General features: G+C 36.7%; 1 protein-coding gene across 2 annotated transcripts in view; it reads right to left on the bottom strand.

Moving 5' to 3' along the window:
• AKAP7 (A-kinase anchoring protein 7) overlaps positions 1-24,692 on the bottom strand; it is an 88,287-nt gene extending 63,595 nt beyond the window's left edge. For both annotated transcript variants that reach the window (XM_055810659.1, XM_055810658.1), the window contains exons 1-5: positions 24,286-24,692; positions 21,307-21,456; positions 20,125-20,270; positions 15,305-15,441; positions 9,782-9,942 (exon numbers count right to left, since the gene is read on the bottom strand). In XM_055810659.1, coding sequence (XP_055666634.1) covers positions 9,782-9,942; positions 15,305-15,441; positions 20,125-20,270; positions 21,307-21,456; positions 24,286-24,469 — 778 coding nt within the window. In that variant the 5' untranslated portion in view covers positions 24,470-24,692. The remainder of the gene's footprint in view (positions 1-9,781; positions 9,943-15,304; positions 15,442-20,124; positions 20,271-21,306; positions 21,457-24,285) is intronic.
• Positions 24,693-24,964: the final 272 nt, after the last annotated feature.

The following is a 24,964-nucleotide window of genomic DNA, read 5'->3' as shown; positions in this document are numbered from 1 at the left end:
GTATTATTTTAAATTGTGTCTGTGGGAAATATTTCTAAATTTTCATTGAATCCCCACTAAGCTCTTGTGCAGCTGTGTGCAGAAACGCTGCTGAACAACAGATTAGCATATCAAAACAGAGGACTACAAATAAACGTTTGCTGCTTCTTCAAACTGAGATATGGAAGTTCACCTTAAATCATTTAGTTAAAGTGTGCATGTTATTTCCATGCATCCAATGGCCTGCTTATTTTCTAATGTTGGTAAGCTAATAAAATGTAACATTTATTTAAAACTGAAATTATCTGCAACAAAGTCATTTTCTGGTTCCTGTGTTTGATTCTCTGAACTGCATCATTTGGGCACTCACTGACTTTGGTGTTCCAGCAAAGGCTTAGTCTTATCAGATTCAGGTTTATGCTAACCTGTGATATTCTGACTTGGTCTTGTGGACTGCACTCCTTTTTCTCCCCTAAAATTCTTTGTGCCATCATGCTTATGCCAAGCAGCGTCTTATCTCCCACCCTACAATTAAGATCTGTGCTGGTGAAGATCTGCACCGCAGAGGGTGCCCTCCTAACTCCAGTAAGAGCTTAGTGTCAGAGCAGTGGTTTGCCAACGTGCATCTGATCACAGGACTTAAAATTCAGCGTTCTTAACAGGGCAGGCTGATCATACGACACTATAAATGTGTCTTTATTAAACATCACAGGCTCAAGAGATTGGCCACAGATAGCCCCAGTTTTGTACTATTTTACACTTAAGGAAAGTGTGATATTTTATTGGTTAAGGTGATTTATGAACATAATTAGCACAATGTTTCCTTCTTCAAAGATAATAAAAATAGAAAGATGTCTAAGTAGATGAAGCGGGGGGGGAGGGGCGGGGCGGGGCGGGCAGGAACAAAGGGAAATGTTTTCCTGAGAGCACAGGAAGGTTAAAAGATAATGTAATGGTATTAATATCCATGCAGCTCTTTGGAGTGGCCACAAGAAGGGTTTTAAAAGAAATGGGGAAGGAAGCAGAGATGCTGTGGGCAAGGGAAAGTTCCAAGCTTATAGGACAGCATGAAAGTGGATTTGAAGACTTAGCAAATAAACAAAGGTTAAAGTTTATGACAGGCGTTGCATGAACGGAAAGAAATTAGAGGCCAGTGACAAGAACTGTAGACACACAATGCCCATGGGCCTTAACAAACAAGGATCTGCCATCTTTCTTCCAGACATCAACATTACTAACTAGACTGAAAAATAAAACAAGTTCTGCGTTTTCCCTTATTAGTCTCAGGCTGACCAATGTTTGCAGTGTCAAAGTATACCCCAGAAAAGTAAAGGCTATTTTTACAAGCTCAGTGACTTCCTGGAACAAATTTCTGAACAGCTTTCAGACCATCTTTCATGCAATTTGAATTTCTCTGCAATACCACTTTGTACCTTATTTTTATAATGTCAAAGTTACTGAATGTCATCTGCCTCTCTTACACTAGACGTGGCTGAATCCGTTAGACAACTGTTTCCCCATAATTAGACTTGAAATGTGATATATGAAACTTACTTAGAACCACTATATACTGGAAAGGCTCAAAAATTCAACTGCTAGATCAATACAGAATGATTCATAGAAAAAATTGCATTGAGCCATATTCTGTAATAAACATGGCCATCTTCTCTTCCAAGATCTCATTAGATATGTAAAACTGCTATTTATGTACAATTTCTTCTAGTCTATTGATTTCTGCTTGTCTCTAAACCATGTTCCCCCAAGTAAACGGTTTAGCATCTAGAAACAGTATTCTGTCTCTATTGAAAAAAAATTTTTACTTTACACTTGGGACTGAAGAAAAGCCAACAATAGACAATTTACAGTTATAACTATCATGTAAGCCATGTTTAAATTTTTAAATTATTAGCTAGTTTTTTAGGAGTATTCTTTTGGCTATCAGCAGAAGTTTAAGGCTTACAAAGAAGCTCTTCTGGTCATTCTTCCTTTCCTGATAGCACTGAGAATAATGCATTTGCAAAGCCTTACAAGACCTAATTTCCAAGCAAATTAAGAACTCAAAGCCATCTTGTTTCAGATGTGGTGTTTATCACGACCTCAACTATATGTCACCAGAGGTGAGCACCACACATCAAAAAAATATTTTCGATATCGTGTTATGCTTGGAATATATAATCAATGGCTGTATCAAGCACCAAACTCTATCATCCTACAATTAAGACCACTATGAAGGACAGTATCAGCCTGAGGAGTTTCCATGGCTGCTGCCTGACAAAATCCACCGACTCCTGAACACCTCAGCAATTTCCAATCTGTGATGAAAAAATGGTGGCTAAACCAGGGTCAGTCACTACTTATGTGCTGGTGAGTTTTATCTCCCAGATGTAAGGAAAGGAAAGGCAAGGCCTTGCTTCTCACCTCTCCATATGAAAAGAGGCTATTTGTTCTCCATTCCTCTGCAAATAGTCAGCTTTACACTGTGCCAAAAGGTAAACCACAGTCAATCCAGTTTCCCAATGGTTCTTCCACTCTACTTAGTTATATATTACTTAGGCTTTTCTACAGTGAGTTGTTACTGTACCATACCACTATCACATTTCAGTGAGATGTATGGTTATTTCAAACACGTATCGGCAGTATGCCTGGGTTGTTCTGTTTCTCTCCATCACCATACACATAGATAGAAGAAAGACGTGCTCATTCACAAAGTAGGATCCAAGGAGCAGCCGGACCAAGCAATCTTCACTTTGTGTACAGACACCAATACGTAAGTCTTACAAGTCAAACAATGATAAAGTGAAGGATCAAAGTGGTAGACTGAAATGGAAACTTAGGTAGGACTTCCTGGTAAAACTCCTCGGTTCTTTTACTAGCTTTAATCCATTTCAATACTACCTAGAAGTTTGTCAAGGTCACAGGAAGAAGTGGGTGAGATTACCTTCTTTTAAACAACAAAAATGATATCTTATTGATTCATTTTAATGACATATTTATCAAAGTTATTGTTATTCAGCATTTGGCAGCACAATATGAAGAAGAAAGTAAATGAAAATCTAAAAGCATTTGCTGTCCTTGCTGTCAGAGAACGATGCTTCACATTTTTAGTATTAAGGAACAAATGTGGAGATCGCTAATGGGTGTTTTAGAGGAATGAAGGCAATGAACATAGTGAACCGCACGCCTAATTTCGTTATTTACATAATACAGCAGTGTTCAGTGGCCTTTAACCAGATCATTGCATGTGTTCTGTACAGACAGTTGTTAACAAAACCACCTCATAATAAATGATCAAAAAGAAATTAAATGGCAGATTCAGAGCCACATATGCACATAGTTAAGCGTGTTTTATATATTTCACATACGCATCTACAGTGAGAATAAAAACTATAACATCAAGATGCAAAGACAAAATACTGTGACAAACTGAAGATGTTTCAGACTCACTACTAATTGAATAAATTACTTGCTACAGTTTAAAACTTTGCTTATGTTATAACATAATATATATGCATAAACATTATGCAGCCCTTTCCCAGTCATTAGCTGTTGCAGAGCAAGAGATGAAAAAAGATTGGCTGTTTGCACCTCACTATTGATACTATGTATGGGAAATGAGAATTCATGCCTATAGCCATCTCCTAGAGTCTTACCGGACATTGACATTAGGATACATGGCAGAAGCATTTGGAGTCAGTGTGGAATTCACAGATCAGGAGCTTTCAAGATTTATTGCATTAACTACACAACAGCAAACTAGGGATCACCTGGTTTGTAAATGCCAAAATCCTCCCATAAGATTTATTTTCTTTTTGCCTTACAAACAGACCTCTACTTATTCCCGCTACCCCAACTTCCTTTCTATTAAACCTTAATTCTTTCCCTTGTACCTGTTCTCTCTGTACCTTGCTGAAAATGCCATTATACAGCCAAATCACTTAGCAAATTGAAAAGATTCTTTCTGACTCCTTCCACACAGCTGATCAAAATTATCTGCTTGAAGAGTAGCAGAGTCAAAGGGCAGGAGAGGTACTCCAGTACAGTGCTCCAAAGCCAGGCCTCTGTCCCAACCTATTGCTCTTGCATATTACTTTAGCCTCTTCTACTCATCACATGACACACAAAAAAGGTGACCTAAGAGATCTGGCAACAGCACAGCATTTAATATTCCCATGCAACTAATAAAATGTTAATCTCCAGAGCAAACTGTATTAAATAGCTATTATCTATTGGAAGTGCAAACTTATAATGCTAACTGGTGTTATACCAGACCGTAATAGTGACTGTTCATCTTCACTAAAATGCTTGCCCCTGTTGTCAGCATTTTTCTAGTTAAGGGGCCTATAACAAAGAAAATTGTCATGTAGCACAAAGCTGAACTGGAAAATTTTGCATGCAGAAAACTTCATAGTATCAAAAGGCATAAACAACGCTCAGGTCTATTGGAATCAGTCCTTCAGGAAAGTAAGTACTATCAGCATATAGATGTCTTGGCTCTTATAATGAAATCAACTAAAGAATTTTTTTCTGCTGGTTATATTCATCACACAATATAGCAGAACATTGACACTTTCAGCTTCGGAACACATTTCTCTTCTTGCTGTGCACAAGTTTCTGTACAGGCCAGCAAAATCATGCTACACGCATTAGTAGGAACTGTAACTAACTAATGGCACATGGACTAGAAGAAAATCAAACATTAGAGCAGTACATTTTCAGTGCAACTGTTATGGATTTGAACTAGCAGCTTTTTTGTTCACTTTGTACAAATCAGTTGTTTTATTAGCAAAATACAGCAGTTTTGAGTTCTCAGGTTTTTCCATCATGTGAAACGACCCAAGAATAACTGACAAGAGGCAAAATTAATTTATCTTAGCTTCAGCCATCTGGAACTAAAGTGAACTAAATTAATTGAATTAAACTATTTCCCTAGGCTCTCTGAAGTCAGGGCAATGCAACTCACCCTAAAATAGATTCTAAATGTGTGGTTTCATAATCTTTAAAGAAGCTCATAAACCATTACCCTTGCCAAAACTGTTCCTCCCCAGCCCCATGCCTGCCAGTGCTCCTTATCTTTTGTGCTGTCGTGTACCTATAAACTACACTGGCAAACTAAATAGGTTAAAAATTAGCTGGAAAAGGTAAATATGTTAATTTAACCACAGCTGACTTCACCATGTGGCTGCACAAATCCCCAGCACAACAAAAGGGGCTGGACTGCTTTGTTATGGTGGCAATGCCAGCTTACACTTAAGTAAGGCCATAACCTAGAGAAGAAGATGAGCAGTATGACTCGCTTTCCATTTCTCTCTCTCTAGTACAGACTGTTAGGAAAATCAATTTAGTGATATTAGACTAAATGTCATTTATATGAAATTAAAGGAAATGACTAGTTAGGTGTACTACATGTCTTTCTAGTGCAGTCCTAACTGCATTAAAATATTTATCCCAACAAATCAACATTTCTTAAAAACAAAGGACCAAAAGCAAATGAAATAGTTATCTGCATAAACGGAAGACTAACTTTTTTGTTCATGAAATACAAGCTCCCCCTCATGGTCAGACCATAAAACCAAAATCTGCAAATCCTGCAGCTAAAAATCAGGATTCACTTATCTACTTCTATCAGTATTTGTAATGTAAACATCAAAATTAAAATCGAAGTCAAATAATTCATTACCTTTTCAGAATTAACCTGGTACTTAAAATATTCTGTGGTGTAGCAAAGCACAAGAAATGAAGAGTTTTTTAAAAATCACTGTGAGTGTCTATGTCACTTTCAGCTCAGGATTTCTAAAAAGACTTGGACAAAAAGTGATTAAAAAACTCCTCTAACTTCTGTCATAACAGTTTAGCACTATTCCTTGTACATAATTATATGATGCTCATGTTTTGTAATGGATTATTAGGAAATAACTAACAAATTGCAACAAAATGAAGATCCATATTAGCTCTGCTTTTCCTGAACTTCTGTCTCTGGCAAACTTACATTTATATTGGTCTTAGCAGACGTGCACTGACCATTATAATACTGTACCACATTCAGATGCTTTTGATATCAAACAAATTCCCATATAATTTGCAGAACTAAATGGGCTCTTACAAGAAGCTAATTTAATTTCATATATTTCCTATTGCTTGTGTCATCAGTATTTCTCCTTCAACATTCATGCGGAATGTAACACATGAAGTCAAAATTCACCTTACAGCATAGCAGAAACCAAACAATCTTGAAGCAGCAAAACAGTAATTCTGTCATAAACTTAGATCTTCTAAAAAAAAAAATCAGACCAGCTACAGAAGTGATATCTACTGTTCAATGGACAACAGAATGATTAACATTCTGAAGGCAATACTGTACATTTTTTTTCTTTCTGCAAGTTTCAGCTTTAAAACAGCAGTTTTCCAGGGAGACTAGTTGTATGACAGGCAAACTTGTGACACTTAATTTCTGTCAAACATATATAACCTCACAGCAGTATACAGGAAGAGCTGATAGAAATTTTCACACAGATCCTGACAACAGCAGCCCAGCAGAAAAGAGTTTCTAGTATTTTCTCTTGCAGCTGTCTCTCTAAAATTGCATATTCAGGATACTATCCACAGAGCAGGAATACAAGACATAATTTTGACATACTGCCTGTTCTGAATTAATATATGAAATGTATTACAGAAAATAAACTCACTTTTCTGCTAATATGGTTCTTTACATTGTGTCAAATGCAGCCCAGAAAGTACTACATGGTCTTCTCCCTAAAATGCAACACCTTTAGTAGGAAGTTTGGCCCTTACAGGACTGTCTGCTAATGTTTTGTAAAAACTCTATGCAGACTAAACTGTGTTGCAATTAACCCTGTAAATGTACTCTTCTGTTAAAGGAATTATACATGTAATACACTTTGGGGAGGGGGGAAAATCCTATCAGCTCTCTTGTTTACCTCATCAGTTCTGAAGAGCTCACATGGATTTTTTTGTTTAATATTAATTTTGTATTCTAAATTGCACTGCCCTGAAGGTCATCTGTATAATAAGAAATTCTCTGGTTTTAACAGATTACTTTCTTACTTTCTTTGCAATTTAATCTAATGAAGACATACATAGAAACCATTTAATGTACTCATTTTCTTCCTACTCATACCTGGCCTTTCCACTAGTTTAATATGTAACTAAGCTAATTTTTGAAATAAACTTGTATAATTTTCAGTGTTGCATAATTACAGACTTAAAATCTTTATTTCTGGCACAAGCATCAATACAAAAATTGAATTTGCTTTCATGAATTATAGGTTTCTTGTTATGAAATAATATAGCACTTAAGGCACAAAAAGATACCCTGAAATTAGCAGCAACTGAGAAGTTACAATTATGACAGTCACTAGGATATGGTAAAATAGTATATCCTGAAGTCAAACCCATTAAACATCTTCAGTTATTTCACCATTTTCCTCTGGTTATATTCAGCTCCCTACCCTGTTTCTGAACTAAATCCTAACAAAACAATCATCGCTGTGTAAGTCTATAGAGACTGAACCACAGGCGTAAGGCCAAGAAATGATGCATTGGGTTGGCAAAACCAAACACTGAAATAGGAAATTTTTTTACTAAGCAGCAGTGGTAAGTGAAAATAGTAACATACAGTCGTAGTTCTAACATAAGCAAGGAATGCTCACCGGTGAGTGTCAGTAGTTATGCTTTATAAAGAAAACATAGGTTTGCTTGTTTGCTAAATGTGCCTGTATTATGAGTTTGTCTACTACGAAGGACTGTCAAACTGAAAAACAAAGGTCAAAATCTGATCTCATCTCTGCTCATCTAATTCTGATCAAAACCTGGTTCACTAGTCTAAGATGTGTAGAAAATTACTCACACCAAACTTCTTTATTTCCTATAGTTAAAACATACTTGGCTCTTCATGTCTAGCAACTTCAGTTATTTTGGAGTTCTTAACTATAAACTTCTCAAAATCAAAAGTTACTGTCACTAACAGAAACCATCAATCTCCTTTTACAAGAGTTTATTAATTACCTCAGTTTGTAAAATAGCATACATACAATATTCTGTCACCTTTAAAAGAAATCTAAAGACAAACTCAAGAGACAAGAATGAGGAAGCATATTGTCCAAAGGACTGAAGAAATACTTGGTAGATGCGGTCTTTGAAATAATTATGGGATTATTTGACAACCAAAGCCTCTCTGGAACTATAATTACTGTTCAATTTCTACCATACTGGATATTAGAAATACTTCTGCATTGAGCACTGTTTAAAATAATAAAGCATTGCCAAATAACAGCATAAGCAATTGGGTAAGCTGAAAAGCTCAGTCTTCTACTCAACCTTTCTTTAGAATGTAAGTTAAAAAATACTAAACATTTTCTAAAGGTACTTCAGAAATTAAACTAACGAAAGTGCTAGAGAAAGCACTGTATTAATAAAGACTTCTTCCATTTTTTCTCTATACTGGAATGCAAAGAGGTAGCGTGACAGAAGCAGTCTTCACTGCTCGGCAAAATGTCCTATATGGGTTATTGCACTATTAAAAAATGGTGTGACCTCAGATTCCTCAGAGCACAAAAGATAATTCATCAATACTCAAAAAGTCTTTTAAAGAATCTTTCCAAGGAATAGTTGGAATTGCTGAGATAGTTTTAAAGGACACCAATGAATTACAGACAGTACTGTTCTCTGAGAATTTTTATTTAATATCTGTAAACAACATAATTTAAGTATAGACTCATAAGACAGATAAAAACTCCCTCTACCTTGTTTTGGTTTAGGCACTGACTGCTGTTTCTCAGCTAGTATTTATACTCCTTTTGATTTATATATTCCTACTGACTTGAACTGTATCTTTGGGTGCATTTTATCTGACTGGCAAAGGAAGTGGCCTTAGCTCCACTGTTAAGATAGGACTGAGAGTTTCGCTCTGGAACTGAACATACATGTACACATGTATAACAGCATGTACCTGCCACATCTTTCAGTAACTTCCTAATTGCTAAGGGAAGACAACACTGAACAAGCCAGAGACGTGCTTACACTGCTCAAAAAAAATAATAAAAATTCAGGCTAAAGCAGCGTAGATTCAAATTCCATTATTCTGGCAGATGAGTCATGTCCTTCTCCTGAATTTCCCTTATCCTCCATGGGTGCAGAGAAACTCCAGACTTAATACATATATGCAACTGTATGTATAAAGTACAGATAAATATACCTATATATACACCTATATATATATATATGTACGTATGTATGTATGCACTTACACATGTGGGAGTGGAATGTTAAGAGTTAATTCACTGAGATTTAAGACTGATACATATAACATACAGGAAACAGAAAAATTAAAAGTCTCCCCAGACCATGCATGAGGAAGGAACATCACTGCCTTTCAGTGCTCTACTCAGCATGAACACAAATGACAGAACTACGTAACTTTGCATCAAAGATACAGTTCTTAAAGTCAGTAAGTATGAATACACAAATTGAAAGGGGTATAAATATCAGCTGAGAAACAGCAGACAGTACCTGGACCAAAACAACATAGAATGGAGTCTTTATATCCATCTACAAACCTGCACTTCATTTTTTACATAGACTAAATACAAAGATATCTGAGAACAGTACTGTCTGTCATTCATTAATACCCTTTTGAACTATGCTGGGAAATTCATTATGTAGCCTTTGAAGTTGTTAAAAGTAAACTAACATTGACTAAATTAGCACCAACTTATCTTTGTGCTCCATTCTCATCTAGGTTGTCAAAAAGTCTTTAAAGCACTTAAACTAGATTGACAAGTTGTACCTGCTATTTCTGTAAGTAAAGTTGTATGATCATTTTCTGCCAACTTCACAAATCCAACTTCATTTTTGAAGTGATCAATTCCTTGAAAAGACAAATCCACGGTTTTTCCTTTCAGGAGATCTTCTACAAAATCCTTGCTGTCTGAAAGAGCCCCAACTGCTCTGTCAAGAGGAAATAAAGTATCTATGTGAAAGTGACATATATTAATAATTTTTACATTGCTATTATTCTTTATACCCAAAAATATCGAAGTTTTATTAGTATCTAAATTTATTATTTACTGAGGTAATTTTGCACTACTTCCTAATCAATGCAGATAGTATTATTACTACAATTTTGTAAAGGTAAACTGGTTCATACACCTTGCTGTAAAACCACAGAAATAGGCAGACCTAGCAGCAGGTGTAACTACTCACAAGAATTTATTTAAGCCTGCAGGATGACTAGATATTAAGATGACAGTGTCTCTGTAACTTTGTGCATCCCCTTTAAAGAAGATGCTTACTTGGAAGCTTTTGGTTTTCCATTCTTAAAATAATTATTTTTTTTAATCTTCTGATAGCTCAACTGAACACACTAATATTCTGCTGCATTCAAAGTTACTAAAGATTGTTACTGAATATTATAAACAGAGGTTAGTGACATTATATATATATAAATTATAACGATATGGAAATTACTATTAAGCTCACTGAGAACTGTTATTAAAAGCACTATCTAAATTGGTGCTTACTTTATTTAAGAGTTAAGTAGCATGCACACATAATCTACATGTAACAAGCATGGATCAAGCCTGGTAATCTTTTAATAATTTTAATTAGCCATATTATGCGTATGTACTATTACATGAAATATATTTCTTCTGACCTGTGCTTGAATTGATTCACGTGCTAAATAGAAATATAAATATCCTTAGTGTCTTCTAAAAGATCTCTCACATGTTTATAGTTTTAAGCACTATTCAACAAAACTGAATTTAAACTTTTCACTAAACCAATGCTAACTCTGCAAACGCTAGATGGCAGTAACAGGTTAAGAACACCCAAGAGAGTTTATTTTACTTTATCTGTCCTAGCTGGATGAAAGCCATCACTGTGATTTCTAACCTAGGCCTAATTATATTCTTTAAGCCTCTACAATTACAGAAAATTCTACACACGTTTCCACTGTGTTTAACAAAATGGACTCTTGATGAGATCTATGCATTTAATTGAAGCCTAGGTCAGGTTAAGAAAGACGTTGATTACATGACAAAATACCCTTCATTCATAATAGTCCTCTCCCATACTTTCTTATAGGGCTTTAATGTACACCCTAGAAGTACTTTAGCTCCTATATAACCACTTTAAACAACAATGCCATTATTCTTTCTTTGGGAAAGGCATTTTTCTTTCAGCACAGTCTCTACCACTTACCTACCCTTTTATCACCATTAGACCAGCATGTTCCTTTGTCTTCCATATGTGCTATACTTCACAACCTTTCAAAACCACCATCTAATACTGATTATACTTGTCAGATTACTTACAGGGAATTGTGTGTAGATTTATTTACTGACATGAACCTGAAAATTGTTCCAAAACAAGTACAGATATTCCAAATACACTGTGTCAAAGATGCAGTGGGCTTTGAAGTAGTGAATCATGCATATACCTAAACCCCACCTCTGGATTTTTTGCATCTGAGAACTGGTAGAAAGAGTGTCACGGAAAGCTCTGTTCCCCAGCTGAACAAAGATTTATATTTCCATACTGTAAGGTGTGCTGTAGAACTCACTGACCAGTTCAACTCTACCTAATAGGGTCTATAAGAGATCAAATCAAACAGTGCAGTGTGTTTTCAGTTTCACACTGACACTGAAGATTTAGTTCTACTTTTTCTTTTACATATAATCTTGTAAACACTAAAATATTTAGAAAAATAGTTGTCACCTCTCTCTAGCATATTCAATATGTTCATATAAATCACTTTACCACATCTGACAATTGCTTTGTAGGAATAATACACAAGGGCAAACATTTCCACTGAAGTACACAGCAAAAACCAACAGTGGCATTTTCTTGCTATTCTATACCAAATAGTATTCATGATGCCAAATAGTAGTTACACAGTGCAATTAACCCACAAGGATAACCAAAAAGTTTACAAGCATTTTGCTTTAACGTAGAGAAAAGAAATAAAAAAAAAAAGAATTAAGCAGCACATACAAAGTGAATACAAACTAGGATTACAGAAGCAGTGCCTGGTTTTTTTCTATATAATAGTATTTACATTATAACAGCACTTAAAATTGATGTCATTTTGTTTTTAGAAATTTCTGAATTGTTCATTTTGATTACTTGTTAGAAAAAGTGATCTTGCAAAAAAAGCTAAACCAAATCCTTTCAGCTCTCATATTTATAGTGAAAAGGTTAGATTCACAGTGTCTTTGACAGATAACAAGAAAGGATAACTTGACACTATAGTCTGGTAATTTTCTGTGAGGGCAGGCATCCTGATTTCTAGTACCTGATTCTATGACCTTGCATACAGTTAGCATGGACTAGAACTCTTTTGCTTGAAGGGAGTGCTGTCATGACTCTTGCTTGTTTGCTTTATGGTTTTTAAAATCTCACATTCTTGACTTCATATAGACCTACAAAAAGAGATGTGAAGTGCATTCACGAAGGCTAGACCACAGCCAATCAGTCAGAAAACTTGCATGGGAATTGCAGGTCTGGATTCCCTTAGAAAGTGCGGCCTAGAATACAGATCTTCCATTTTCATGGTGAAAGCTGTTACGTACTAAAATACCATACAAGGGGCTTTGTGCTGAATTGAATGTTATGTTTAGCACATTCTTATCACGCATTTTGACTTCAAATAGCATTCAACACATTTCATTTCTGTATAGACAGAGGCACTATTGTGCAAACACACTAGAAAAACTGTAGATATCTAAGTAACTTAATGCATCCAAACCTAAGGATGTGTGAACTCTCAGATGCCCAGTTGACTAGATGCACTTTGTTTGAGGAATTACTCTTATCCTATGTTACACACAGGTTCTTTTGCCAGCCTGAATCTTGGTTTCTTTCCGTTAACCTGCTATCAAAAATTGGTGAAGCAAAGAAAGGAAAATTCACATTTTTACTCTTCACGTTCTCTGAAAAGATCAAATAGAAAACACCAGTCATGGGAAAAAAAAAAAAAAAAAGTAAAAAATCCCATATAATAGAAAACAGAATCTAGAATACCTGAGGGATAGCCAAGCTAGATAGCTATAGGAGGCATCTGGCCAGAATAGGGGTGAATCTCTGGGGAAGCTGCTGCTGACTAGACTACACAGCCCCTGGGTGCCTGGACTGTGGAGTTCTGCTGGGAGAGGCAGAAAAGAACTCCGTAATTGCATGCTTGGGTGGCAGTCTGACAGTAAAAGATGAGAAGAAGCTCAAGGAGTAGCAGAAGATACTGAATTTGAGAATATTTGTTTTGATATAGTTTGAGACTCTAAAAAAATATTACTGAGGAAGCAAACACCTTTGAAATATGCTCTGATATTCTCTTTTTAAAAAGTTCATACTTTAAACCCTTTTTAAGAAAAACACACACGCAGTCAGTGGTTGTTCTCACCAATTTTCAAGTGCTATCAGAATTTGCTCATCAAACAAGGCAGGAGAAAGACAGTATGCCTACTCCTGGAGACAAAAGACACATGGAGAGTCCAGATCTAGTATCCTTTGGTTTCCTTTCTATTCTGTTCCTGGCTATCTGTTTGTCTCCCTTCAGATCAGACTGTTGGGAGACAAGGATGCTGACAGCCTTGCATCCTCACACGAGAGGTAAGAACACAGAAGCATCAAAGATACAGCATTCAAAGAAACAAGCGTGAAAAACAAGCAGGGCAATTGAGTTATATATACTGATATCTCATTATTTTTAGGTGTGTTAAAAGGTTTTTAACCAAAATACTTCTACTTTCTAGAAGCATGCCCTAGACTACCAAATGGTTCTTACATTCTATCTTGAATTCTCACTTACTTATGAACAATCTGCACTTTAACAGCCAAACCTTCTAGGGGAAAAAATGATTCAACACACACTTACTAGACACGTTCTTTTGTAACTATATTACCATAACCAAAGCAATGTCTCACTGCACTTACTCATCATTTGATCTAGGTTAATTCAGTATATAGACCACGTCTTCTACCACTGCAGAGAAAAACCAGTAAGATATATATATGTATACAAACACACACAGAGATACATACATATATGACAGAGGGCCCCTGAAAGAACTCACATGGGGGAGGATGAAACCATGAGGCTTCTCTTTCACAGAATTACAAGGATCTGAAGAATTTTGATTCATTAGCAATTCACTACGAAATTGACATAAGCAATGGAGGATTCACAGATGTTCATATAATACCAGTAGGCCATTTATCAGCATTTTACATAATACTCTGTTACAGTTACCAAAGTGTTTGCAATCTCAATTCTGCAATTATAATATGTGATGTCTCTATATTCACACATGCAGGCTATTGGGCACTACATCTGAACAGAAACGTAAACATGAGAAAGCACGTAAAGCAGGACTATAAAATACAATTATGTTTTCAAGTCAAAATTACAGCTATACACACAAATTATTATACTGAACATTCATAAGTTACAGGTGTATAGTCTGACTTAAGTCTGAACATCACCGTATTAAACCATTGAACTTGTACGTTCAAGTAGGCTTGTCAGATAGTAGTACAGCATGTGATAAACAGTAAAAAAATCAAAGAACTGCATTTTTATAAAGCAAGTCATAGCACCTAACATTTTAGACACATGACATCACCATACAAGTCCTAAGCCTTTCCACAACTTTTCTACCTTTTATATGACAAAAAAAACCCCCAAACAGCTAAATCACTGAAGCAACATAAAAATTGTATTTTTGATAAGGCCTAATAGCCACCTCTCTTTTTTTCATGTACTTAAATTTTTAGTATAATAAATTCATTTAGGGACATTAAAAACCCCTCTAACTGCATGAGGCATTATCTTGGAGCTAAGGTTTATTTCTTTAAAGTCTTTCAGTGACAATTACTAATTTGGTTTATAACATTTGTTAAGCTATGAAATTCTGAAAATTCCCTTGCAATCTGTTCAGTGTCCCCTATATCAGAACATTGTTTTAAAATAATTACTTTAGCAAATATGAGATTTGTGCATTCAAGTTCAGCACACAGTAAGAAAAGCACAAGGGAAAAAATGTATTTTGTCCAGAGCTCATAACGTACCATAAGTTGTGATTAGCATTTTAATATAAAATATTAATAAAAATATTTTATATTTTAATATAAAATATAAAATATAAAATATAAAATATAAAATATAAAATATAAAATAAAATGTTCAGTAACCCTAGCAATTTAGGGTTACTGTATATTGCAGAAAGTAAGCACCAGCTACCTCTTCTTGTCTTTTTATTAATTCCTCTAGCAAAAATACTTGTATAAACTTAATTTAATACCGAATACCTACATGCTGATTTCTTCTTCATTGGATAAATGCATCACTAACATGGTGACATGCAATGAGCCTGAGTGAACCATTGCTTTGGAAAGCCTTTGATCCTTTTGTATTATTGCATCTTGGACAGTCTGAATACTGCCAGTAATCTGGGAAGAAAGACACAGAAACAACAGTTAGCCATTACAATTACTGTATCCCATCATGCAAGTGAACAAAAAAGCATATAAAGTGAAAACAAACATTTATATAAAAATCATTCTAGCAGAAGGAAGTTTTATCCTCCAACAAAGCTGTGCTAATTGACCCGAGTAAACCCAAAGTGGGTACAAATGGAGTGATTAATAAATCACTGGACACTCCCCATCACATCTTAATAGGAGTTTGCTTCCATAAGTATGACAAATTCCTGGAGCAGATTAAGATCATCCAGTTTTACACTGCCAGTAATACAAATAAAAGGCTTCTGCAAGGACTTTCTCTGCCCACTTTGCTAAACTTGTACGTTGCTATGTGCATGCAAGTGTCTGGAAAAAGATCTTTGCAGGATCAAGCACATACAAACCAGGAATATTCAGTAAATAATTTGTAGAGATACTCAATTTACAATTCTGATTATACTGTCTAATAGACAGATAAAATTTACTCTCTGCAAACTTATTTTAATGAATTCCCATCCAACATGTATACAGTTCTAACTTCATCAGTCTTTTCTTTAAAATTGTTTGAATCACTTTTTTTTCTTTGAAAATTATTTATATGGTTATACATGCTTTACAAAATGCTTACTGTGCTTGCCATTATGATAGTTGTATTGCAGTGATTAAAAAACCCAAACAAACCAAAAACCAAACCAATACACACATACCCCCCTGCAACAATTCCTGAATATGTTAGGTGAAATTACTTCAAATCAAATAAACTTCACCATTTCACAAAAATGAGTTACTTCTTAAAGCACAGTAAGCAAGACATTACAGACTTTGGTGTGTAAGGTCTAAAAGAAGCATGTAGAAAACTTCAGTCTGATTTTTTTGTTTCTTTGAAACTCAGTGGTAAATGCTTCACAAATATACTGCACATACTGGCTTTAATAACGTAAGCACAAGTGGCTCTTAGTTTTTTTAAAAAAAACAAAAACAAACCACCACCTTGATACATTTTGGTAGCTCTGTTGATCATAAGAAACAAAGTTCCTGAAAAAAACCACAATCTAATGGCAGCATTCAGTATTTTTCTGACCAAATTTCCTAAGATCAGTTTTGCCATGCAGGAGTTTTACCTGATGTGCCATAGGCATCTAGTAGTGCCATATAAATTAAACCAAATTATAACTGAAAGGAACCAACTCTAAGGAGGGTGGGGACAAGGAAGGAAAGTAAAAGCCACTTGCCAGAAAAAGGTGATATGGCACCTACAAAACCACAAGTGTCTTAGGTGGTGTAAGACATGAAAAAAACTGCACTGATATTTTGATCCTTAATCATGTCGTAGTGAGACCATCTTCCTTCATATCTCAGAACTGATCTTATCCTGGATAAATAACACTTTTATTGTCTCAGATACAGGAGAAATTTAACCCACATTTAACCAAAATACTGGTAAATGTAATCCCTGATAATTACAATGTATCAACTGCATAATTAAGTTTATAAACTAAAGCAAATGCAGTTAGCCCCATAAAGAAAAAAAAAACCCAACCTCAAATATGAAATCACCTATTCTACGAATTACGATTTTATTCCATTTTCAAATGTTGCTTCTAAAATTAATTTGCACATGAGAGCTGGCAAAGTCAAAAATATATAAATGTAAGTGTACAAGCCCTTCAGAATACAGAGGACAGGTATGGAACTGTGATATCATAGTAATAAAACCATCCTAGCTCTGAAAAAAAAATCAGTGTTATTCAGCATTCAGATTAGCAGCCAATACCCAACATCCGTTTCTGCTCATGTGCTAAACCACCTCCAGCTCTTTCATATAGTCCAGTTCTGGCTTGGGCAAGAAGTGTTACATGCTGTGACTGACTTTGAGCTCTACGGGGCTGACTGGCTAACAAACATGCAGATACTAATTTGTCAGCTGGCAGGTCTAGAACAATAGGTAATTCAACACAAGCATGTTCTTTCAAGGCTCCCTCTTTTATGCAAGCACCAATTTCACAAAAATTGCAGGAAATCAGTACCTCCAAGATGTCAAATTTTTTTAGCCAAATTTGGACAACAGATTGAAAACCCACAGCAGCTTCAAAACCCACAAAACCTCAATTTTTGTGGTTATATGCCTGGTTATAACAAGGCAAACGGATAGGCAGCTCACACCTGTATAAAGTCCATTAGGAAACCAAACTAAAAACCTAATGAATAACATACCTTTGGAACAGGATTAATTCCAAAGATGGCCAGTTAGCAGTTCCAGAGATGAGCTATTGCTGAATCCACCAGAAAAACATAAAATGAGCTGCCTTTTCAATAAAGGCAAAATGGAAAGAAGACTGAGCACATTCTTGCTCTTTGGTTAAGGGACAAGATTCTACACAATCTATGCTATTTGGAAAGAAGAAAAAAATTTTCGTGAATTTCAGGAATTTATTTTTAATGTGTTCTCCCAGAAGTTGTGATCAAAATGTAACACAACAGCTGTAGAATTGCTGTGCCATCACAGTGCATAATATAACTTCAGATTCGTTGTGTTTTCTTCAATAAATCTAAGGTGCAATTAACAGTTGAATACACTGAATTTTAACTAAGCAAACCAGGACTCTTCCTACATCTCTGTATAACTAGTCATGACCCACTGCATAAATAAAAACTTTAAACTGCTATTTAAACTGCTATTTAAATTACCTTAAAAAGTTTTATTTTATCTTTCAACTGCTATCATGCTGACTACTTCTCTTCACTTGAGATTTTCTAACTTAACTAAAAGAAGTGCCTGGAGGCAGATAATACTCAACAATTCTCTCCTTAGATTATTTTTAAAAGTGCTCCAAAAGGCCTCAAATACTGATTTCAGGGGCCCCTCTCCCATTAATTGGAATATGTTACTCAGAGAAAAAAAAATTTCTTTATTTTGCTTATTGCAAGGGTATTACTAGTAAGTGAATATAAAGACTGTAAGTTTTAAAGATTTACCAGATTAATTACAATTATAATCAAGACTGGAGGACCCTGAAACCCTAACCTACCAAGTTACATCAGATGAAACATAACATAAAGTAACAGAAAATGATATAATATTAATCATCCATTTAACTATTTTTGCACAAGTAATTATGCAAAGTTCAATATAAATTCAAAATTAATGGAACACTACATTTTATTTCTGAAGATTCAGAACATAACTGAAATGCAAGCAAGAAAATAGCTTGATTTCCAAGATGAACAGTTCATTAAATGTTCCAGAAATATCCCTTACTACAAAATTATTCTCTGTATAAAGCCTAAAATACTACATAAAATATGAAGAAGAGTACTAAAGTCTAAACCACTTCACTGGAACAAAATCAGATCCTCAAAAAAAAAGAATGGTGTCTCATTACTAACTGAAATACTACCAGTAATTACCAAATTCCCTCTGGCTATCAAGAAACCAGGTGTCTTAAGTCTAAATTTTGGTTAATGTTGCCTATACAAATTCCAACAGTATCTTCTACTTTCAAAACAACTCTACATCTAAGGCAAGTATAAACAAAACTTTCTAGTAAAGTCCTGGAATTCCCAAATGCTCTGAGATTTCATATAGCTGTTCCTTTACCTCTGTAATGATACAAGGCTAAACACATGGCATAAAAAAGCATGCATAGTTAAGACTTTCCTATTCAACATAATAACAATTGTGAGCAAAATTTCTAAATTACCAGATTATATAACCCCTACATTATTCTTGCAGGCTATCCCAGGTCTTAGAAAACCTGCCTCTACAATTTCTTCTTCACATGTATGTTTTGAAGAATCAAAGACTGCACTGTAATTTTCAAACCTACTTTGGTTTATTTTCAATTCAGATTCTCTTAGTCTTTAACCTTCTCAGAGAACAGACAGTAGAGAATTAGGATGAGTTAAAACTCAACTGAAATAGCACCTAGTATTAAAAAATAAATTTAAATTTGGGAATGGTGGTAAACTGTTGGGCTTAAGTTTTTAAACATAATGCATCTACTTTTCTTCTTTGCAGACACAAAAGGTATCAAAACTGTACCAGAGACAACCTACAGCATGTGAGAAATCATTCTCATTCATTGTCTAAATGAGACAACACATGCTAACTACAGGAAAATGCATTTTCTTACAGAGCTTTCTGCACTTCTTGAATCCACTTGGAACATCTAATTAAAACAATAGTTTGTTTGAATTTTAAATAAGATGATCAATTTCAGTGGAAAATGTTAAACTACAAACTGCCTAGTTAAAACAGCAATAGATACAAATATAAATTCCTATCTATAAGGAGAGCTAAAAACATTGCTAGGAATTTACTTACTAAAATAAATAGGAATATGTCTCCTCCCTATTTTAAGTGAATAAGCAATACTGGAACAGTCCAGAAGGGAAATTTAAGCCACCTTCATTCAAAATAATGTGAAATCCATAAGACTGACAAACCAAATAAAAAGATAAACATTTTTCCTCTACCTTTTCCAAATAAGCAATTTTATTCACAAAATTGTTACATAAAGTTACTCTTTTATTGGGCTGCTAACACTCCTTTAAAAATACCTGAAAAAAAATTATTGAGGTGCTTAAGATCAAACACTGTTCTTACTATAAACACATGCAGCTGTTGAATTAATTCTGGTTATACCAAATTAGTATAATAAAGAATATCACCTCTGGATTAGTAATTGGAAGAGAAACAAAATAATTCGGCTGATACTGTTTTTTCTGTTTCTTCTTTCTCTCACTGCCTTCTCCAATTTCCCTTCCAGTAGTCCTCTTTCTTTTCTTTTTTATATTTATTTCAGAGGTTGCAGGCACTGAAGAGAAAATAAAAATTACTTTCAGCATACAGACAAATCAAAACAAATATACACTTAATATCATGCCAACAGGAGCTGGACTTCAACCAACTGACTGGAGCATGTCTTCCCAGTCATCTGATCTGCCTGTGTGCTGAACTGTCTGACTGGGATCCTACTCCAACCTGAATTAATGTAGTCATACATATATACTTGAACTAACAGTTTAGACCTCTAAGCAGGGCTTATAAGCTGCTAATACAGACATGCAGCTTCCAAACTACTGTGTTTCATTTAGCGAATTCACACTGCAGTGTAATAGGCCTGAAAATTGTCTACACTTGAACATGGACATGACTTCAGAGCAAATGGGCCAATATTAAGCTTCAAAAATCCCACACATGCTGCATTTTGAAATATAAAATATGGTAACACATAGGATTATTAGAGGAAAATGTTTTATTAGACTAGAACAGGCCAATCTGTAGTCCAAGGACCAAATCCAACCCAGAAGAATATCTAATCCAAGCCAGATCAACTCTCTACCTCCTCCTTTCCCAAAGACACCTTCCAACACAGCAAAGGAGTGTCCTCAATTCTTCCTTTGCACCATAAATTATTTTTCCTCCCAGCTTACTTCCTCAAGCCTCTGCAGACCCTCTCTCACCACGTGGCCTGATACATACCCATAAACTGACAAGGCTGCAGACATCCACTGTCCAATTAGAGGTGTTTGAGCCCCACGCTGGGAATATACATATTGGAAGACAGCTCATAAAAGCCATCACTTGAGAAACTCATATACAGTATGTGACATACAAGATGTTTTTATTCTGTGACTCATTGCTGCAATGGATCACGAAATGGTACATTTTCAACACCGTCAAGTATTTGCAGGACTGAGTACTAATAAAAGAGGCTCTGGCCTGGATCCTGTTCGCAGGGAGACTCTGTTCTACATGCACAGCCCACTTGCACAGGCCAACAGGCAGGATCAAGAACCGAATGCATAATGTGTCTATATTTCCACACTATTTCTACTTAATATACTTACTGACAAATTCATCTTCAATATCTGTGTCGACAAATGGCATTTCTGCCATCAGAGAGTCTACCGAATCAGCAGGACATGGCTCTTCTCTCTGTTGTGTCGTCTTCTTATTATCTTTAAAGATTTTCTTTTGCTGTACATTTTCCAGCCCATCTGTAATATATTTAAAATAACACACTGGTTCTCAGTTGTTAATATAAACAGTAGAAACATTATGCACAAGCAATATACCAAGTATACGTTTCTCTAATTATCAGCAAATAAATATTGACATATAAACCCCCTTAAGAATGCTGCTCTTCTTCCTTGTTAACATATCAGCAAAAATACTTTATGTGGAACAGAAAAAAAAGGGAGTTCAGCCTTCTACATTTAATAACTTATGGTCTTGTTTATTTCTAAGTAAATGCAATTACATGCAAAAAAAAAAAAAAAGAGACTTATAATCAAGCATTAAAAAGAAGTTCCTTTATGTAACAGTAATGGCATATGAAGTTCAGTGCAAATAAACATTGGCAAATTAATTCCAATGTAAGCACCCTGAAAATGAGGCATGAAGGAGCATAAAGGGAATCCTACCATTCCACTTATAACAAAGAGTTCTCAGCTGACGATATTATTCAGGAATGAGATTATTCTATTCCTGTATCTCCCACACAGTATAGCATGTCATAGCAATGATTTGAACTTCTCATTCTAAAAACTGACTTTTAGTATTTAAAGGAATCAATATAAATCAAAACTCATCTTGTATGTATAAAGACATACATGAAGGTCTATCTCAGAGTAATACAATGACAGAATAATCTCCACTAACAATTTTTTAAAATATCTTTTTCCTCAGAGCAACAAGTATGAGCTATTTCCTTATGTCTGCTTCACATTTCTGTATCAGTAAACTCTAATAAAAAATTAAACAGTATAATCTTCTCTAGTAGCAAAAAAAGTGCATATAACCAGACTTCCTGCAGTATTCTTTTGAGACAACTCCACAATGGGATTACTGTAGTGGAAGAAGCCTTATGTCAGAATTGCAGTTTATCCCAGGACAGCTCATTACTACAGACAATGCATTTTCAAAGCTCCTCTTGTGACCAGTGCAGATAGCCCAAATCAGGCCCATGAGGAAAATCTGGCAGCAAAAGTGCGCGTTATGTTCCTGTGGCATGCAAAGCTACACTACGTGTATAAAATCAATACTACATATCCAATCCGGGTTGTTACCACCCTGTGAAATGTTTCTTCCATGTATCACTTTATGCTAAGGAAGATAAGTAAAAGAACAACCCAATTAAATGCTAATTCACTCCAGTCTAAAGTAGGGAGGCATAAATCACTCTGTGGTTGTGGTCTGACACCTAACTTTATCCTGGGGGCTATTAAAAAAACAGTGAGATAGGTTGCTTGTTCTTCCTGTAGACACTAAAGAACTATGATAAACAAACAGATGTTAAAGCAATAATAAAATTATTACTTAACATTCAGATTAAAGCTCACACAAAACAGATTGTTGCTGGTGATCCATAACCACACAGGAAACAGCAATCCTGCCTTCAAAAGAGATCTCAAACTGAAGGACAAAACAGGAATCCATGAAACTGACAAACCAGTAGGCCGGGCTGGGGCAGAAAAATTACCCAGGAAACTCAGAAAAGCAGAATCCTAACCAGCTGGGAGCAAAAGGGATTTGTTAAGGTAGCATCAGCTAGAGAACAAGGACTCGGATAAATGAGAGGGATATATACTACAGATGATGCATTAATAATTCTGCTCAAAATCATACTTGTGCCACTTTGAAAAATTCTGTCTACACACAATAGCAGATGGTCATAGTAAAGGCACAGATAATAATTAACAATGCCCCTTCTCAAATCAATTAGCTGAACAGGCACTGCTTCTGAATTCTACAGGTTGTGCCTCAAGCAAAAACTCCATCCCTCGCCTTTTCTGAAATATTTATTAAAAAAAAATCAATGATGAAATTAATGAACTGTTTTCTAGATCCGAAAACAAGATTTTTCAAAATTCTTGACATAATGTAGATAACCTCAGACCCAGAGTAACAAAACCAGCTTCCATAGGAACTCCATGACCATTAAGTTGTTATAGGATAAACCCTTTTTTCTTAATTGCATGCTTAATTATATTAGCCTGATTTTCATACATGAACAGGTACACACGTCATTCCCATATTTGTACTTAAGTGGCTGATATTCATCAGTATTTAAGTCATCTGTTCCAGCAGAAAAAAAACATGATACACCTAGCTCATAAAGGAGAGATCTTTTATCATTTGACACCTACAGATCACAGTGAGATTAGGTCTCCAGGCACTGTTCCCTTTTTAATTTGTTTATGTTTAGTATGTTTATGTTCATATCTTTAGTAACAAACGAATCTTTTAGAGACAGTTTAACAGAAAGCTGCTGTAGAAATAGATGGTCTTATTCTGCAGGCATTTGGAACCTCTGGTGCTGGCACTAGCGTTTACATAGTCAGAGAACTGGAAAAGATTTGAAACAAAAACAAACTTTGAGGGGGGGGCGGGGAACTGGTAGGTTTAGTATTCAGCCAGGTCGGACGCTTACACTGACTGCAAGTCCCGGGACAGAGCAGGGCAGGCAGGGAAAACACAAGCAGGCGATTTTCCAGCAACAGCCCACAAATAGGTTGAATCATTTTCCCCTACGATCCCCACAACCCCTGCTGTGAAATCCCCTTTCCATTTGATACGTGCCTATGTGTGCACGAGTCGTAGTTTTTACAGCCGTTAGCGCCTGACGGACAGCACAGCGCAGCTCAGCACCGCTCAGCACAGCACCGCTCAGCACAGCACCGCTCAGCACAGCACCCCCCACCCGCGCCGGCACGACCCACACCCCGCCCGCGGCAGCGGAGGGCGCCCGGCCCGCGCTCAGACGGCAGCGACGCCCCGCGCCCGCCCTGTTCGCTTCGCGCAACACCGCCTCGCCGCCGCCTCACCGTGCTCCGGGGTCGCGCCGCCTGCGCAGGAGGGGTCGCCACCGCCCCCCCCCGCTCCCGCCGCCGTCCGCAGCGCCATGGGAGGGGGGAGCGCGGGCACAGCCCGCCAAGCGAGGAGGGCACGGGCTGCCGCCGGCCGCGCCGAGTAAAGCGCGGGGAGAAGCCGCCGCAGCAGCCGCTGCATGCCCGGTTAGGGCGAGCGAGGCTGCCCACCGGGAAACCGCGGACCGGCGGGGATGTAGCCCAGCCGCCGCGCCCCTCGGGCAAGCGGAGGGCTGCCGCCGGCGGGAGCGCGGGGCGGAAAACAGCGGGGCCGGGCGCTCGGGGGAACTACAGCTCCCGGCGTGCTCCGCGCCGGGCGACCCGCGCGGGGCATGGCGGGGACGGCGGCCCCGAGGCTTGCACGGCCGCGCCCGCCGCCTTCCCCCGCCCGGAGGGCCGTAGTGCCGCGCTCGGGTGCGCCCTGAAATGCAGGATCTGCATTTGCGTGCATTGTTTTCACTCGGTATTGTAACAAAACGTGGCTGGCTGAGCGCTCGTCCCACAGAAGAGCGGCATTTAACGGGAGTGGTTTGGGCTGGTGTCTCCCCGAAACAAGCATTTGCAGCTTAGGGCTGCAGAGCAGTATTTGACATCTTTAGCAGCGGTCTGGGGGGAGAACAGCCAAGTCTGGCTCTAA

The sequence above is a fragment of the Falco peregrinus genome, chromosome 7 (genome assembly GCF_023634155.1).
Source record: "Falco peregrinus isolate bFalPer1 chromosome 7, bFalPer1.pri, whole genome shotgun sequence".
In the NCBI taxonomy this organism is placed as follows: Eukaryota; Metazoa; Chordata; class Aves; order Falconiformes; family Falconidae; genus Falco; species Falco peregrinus.
This window is presented reverse-complemented; position numbering and strand designations above follow the sequence as displayed.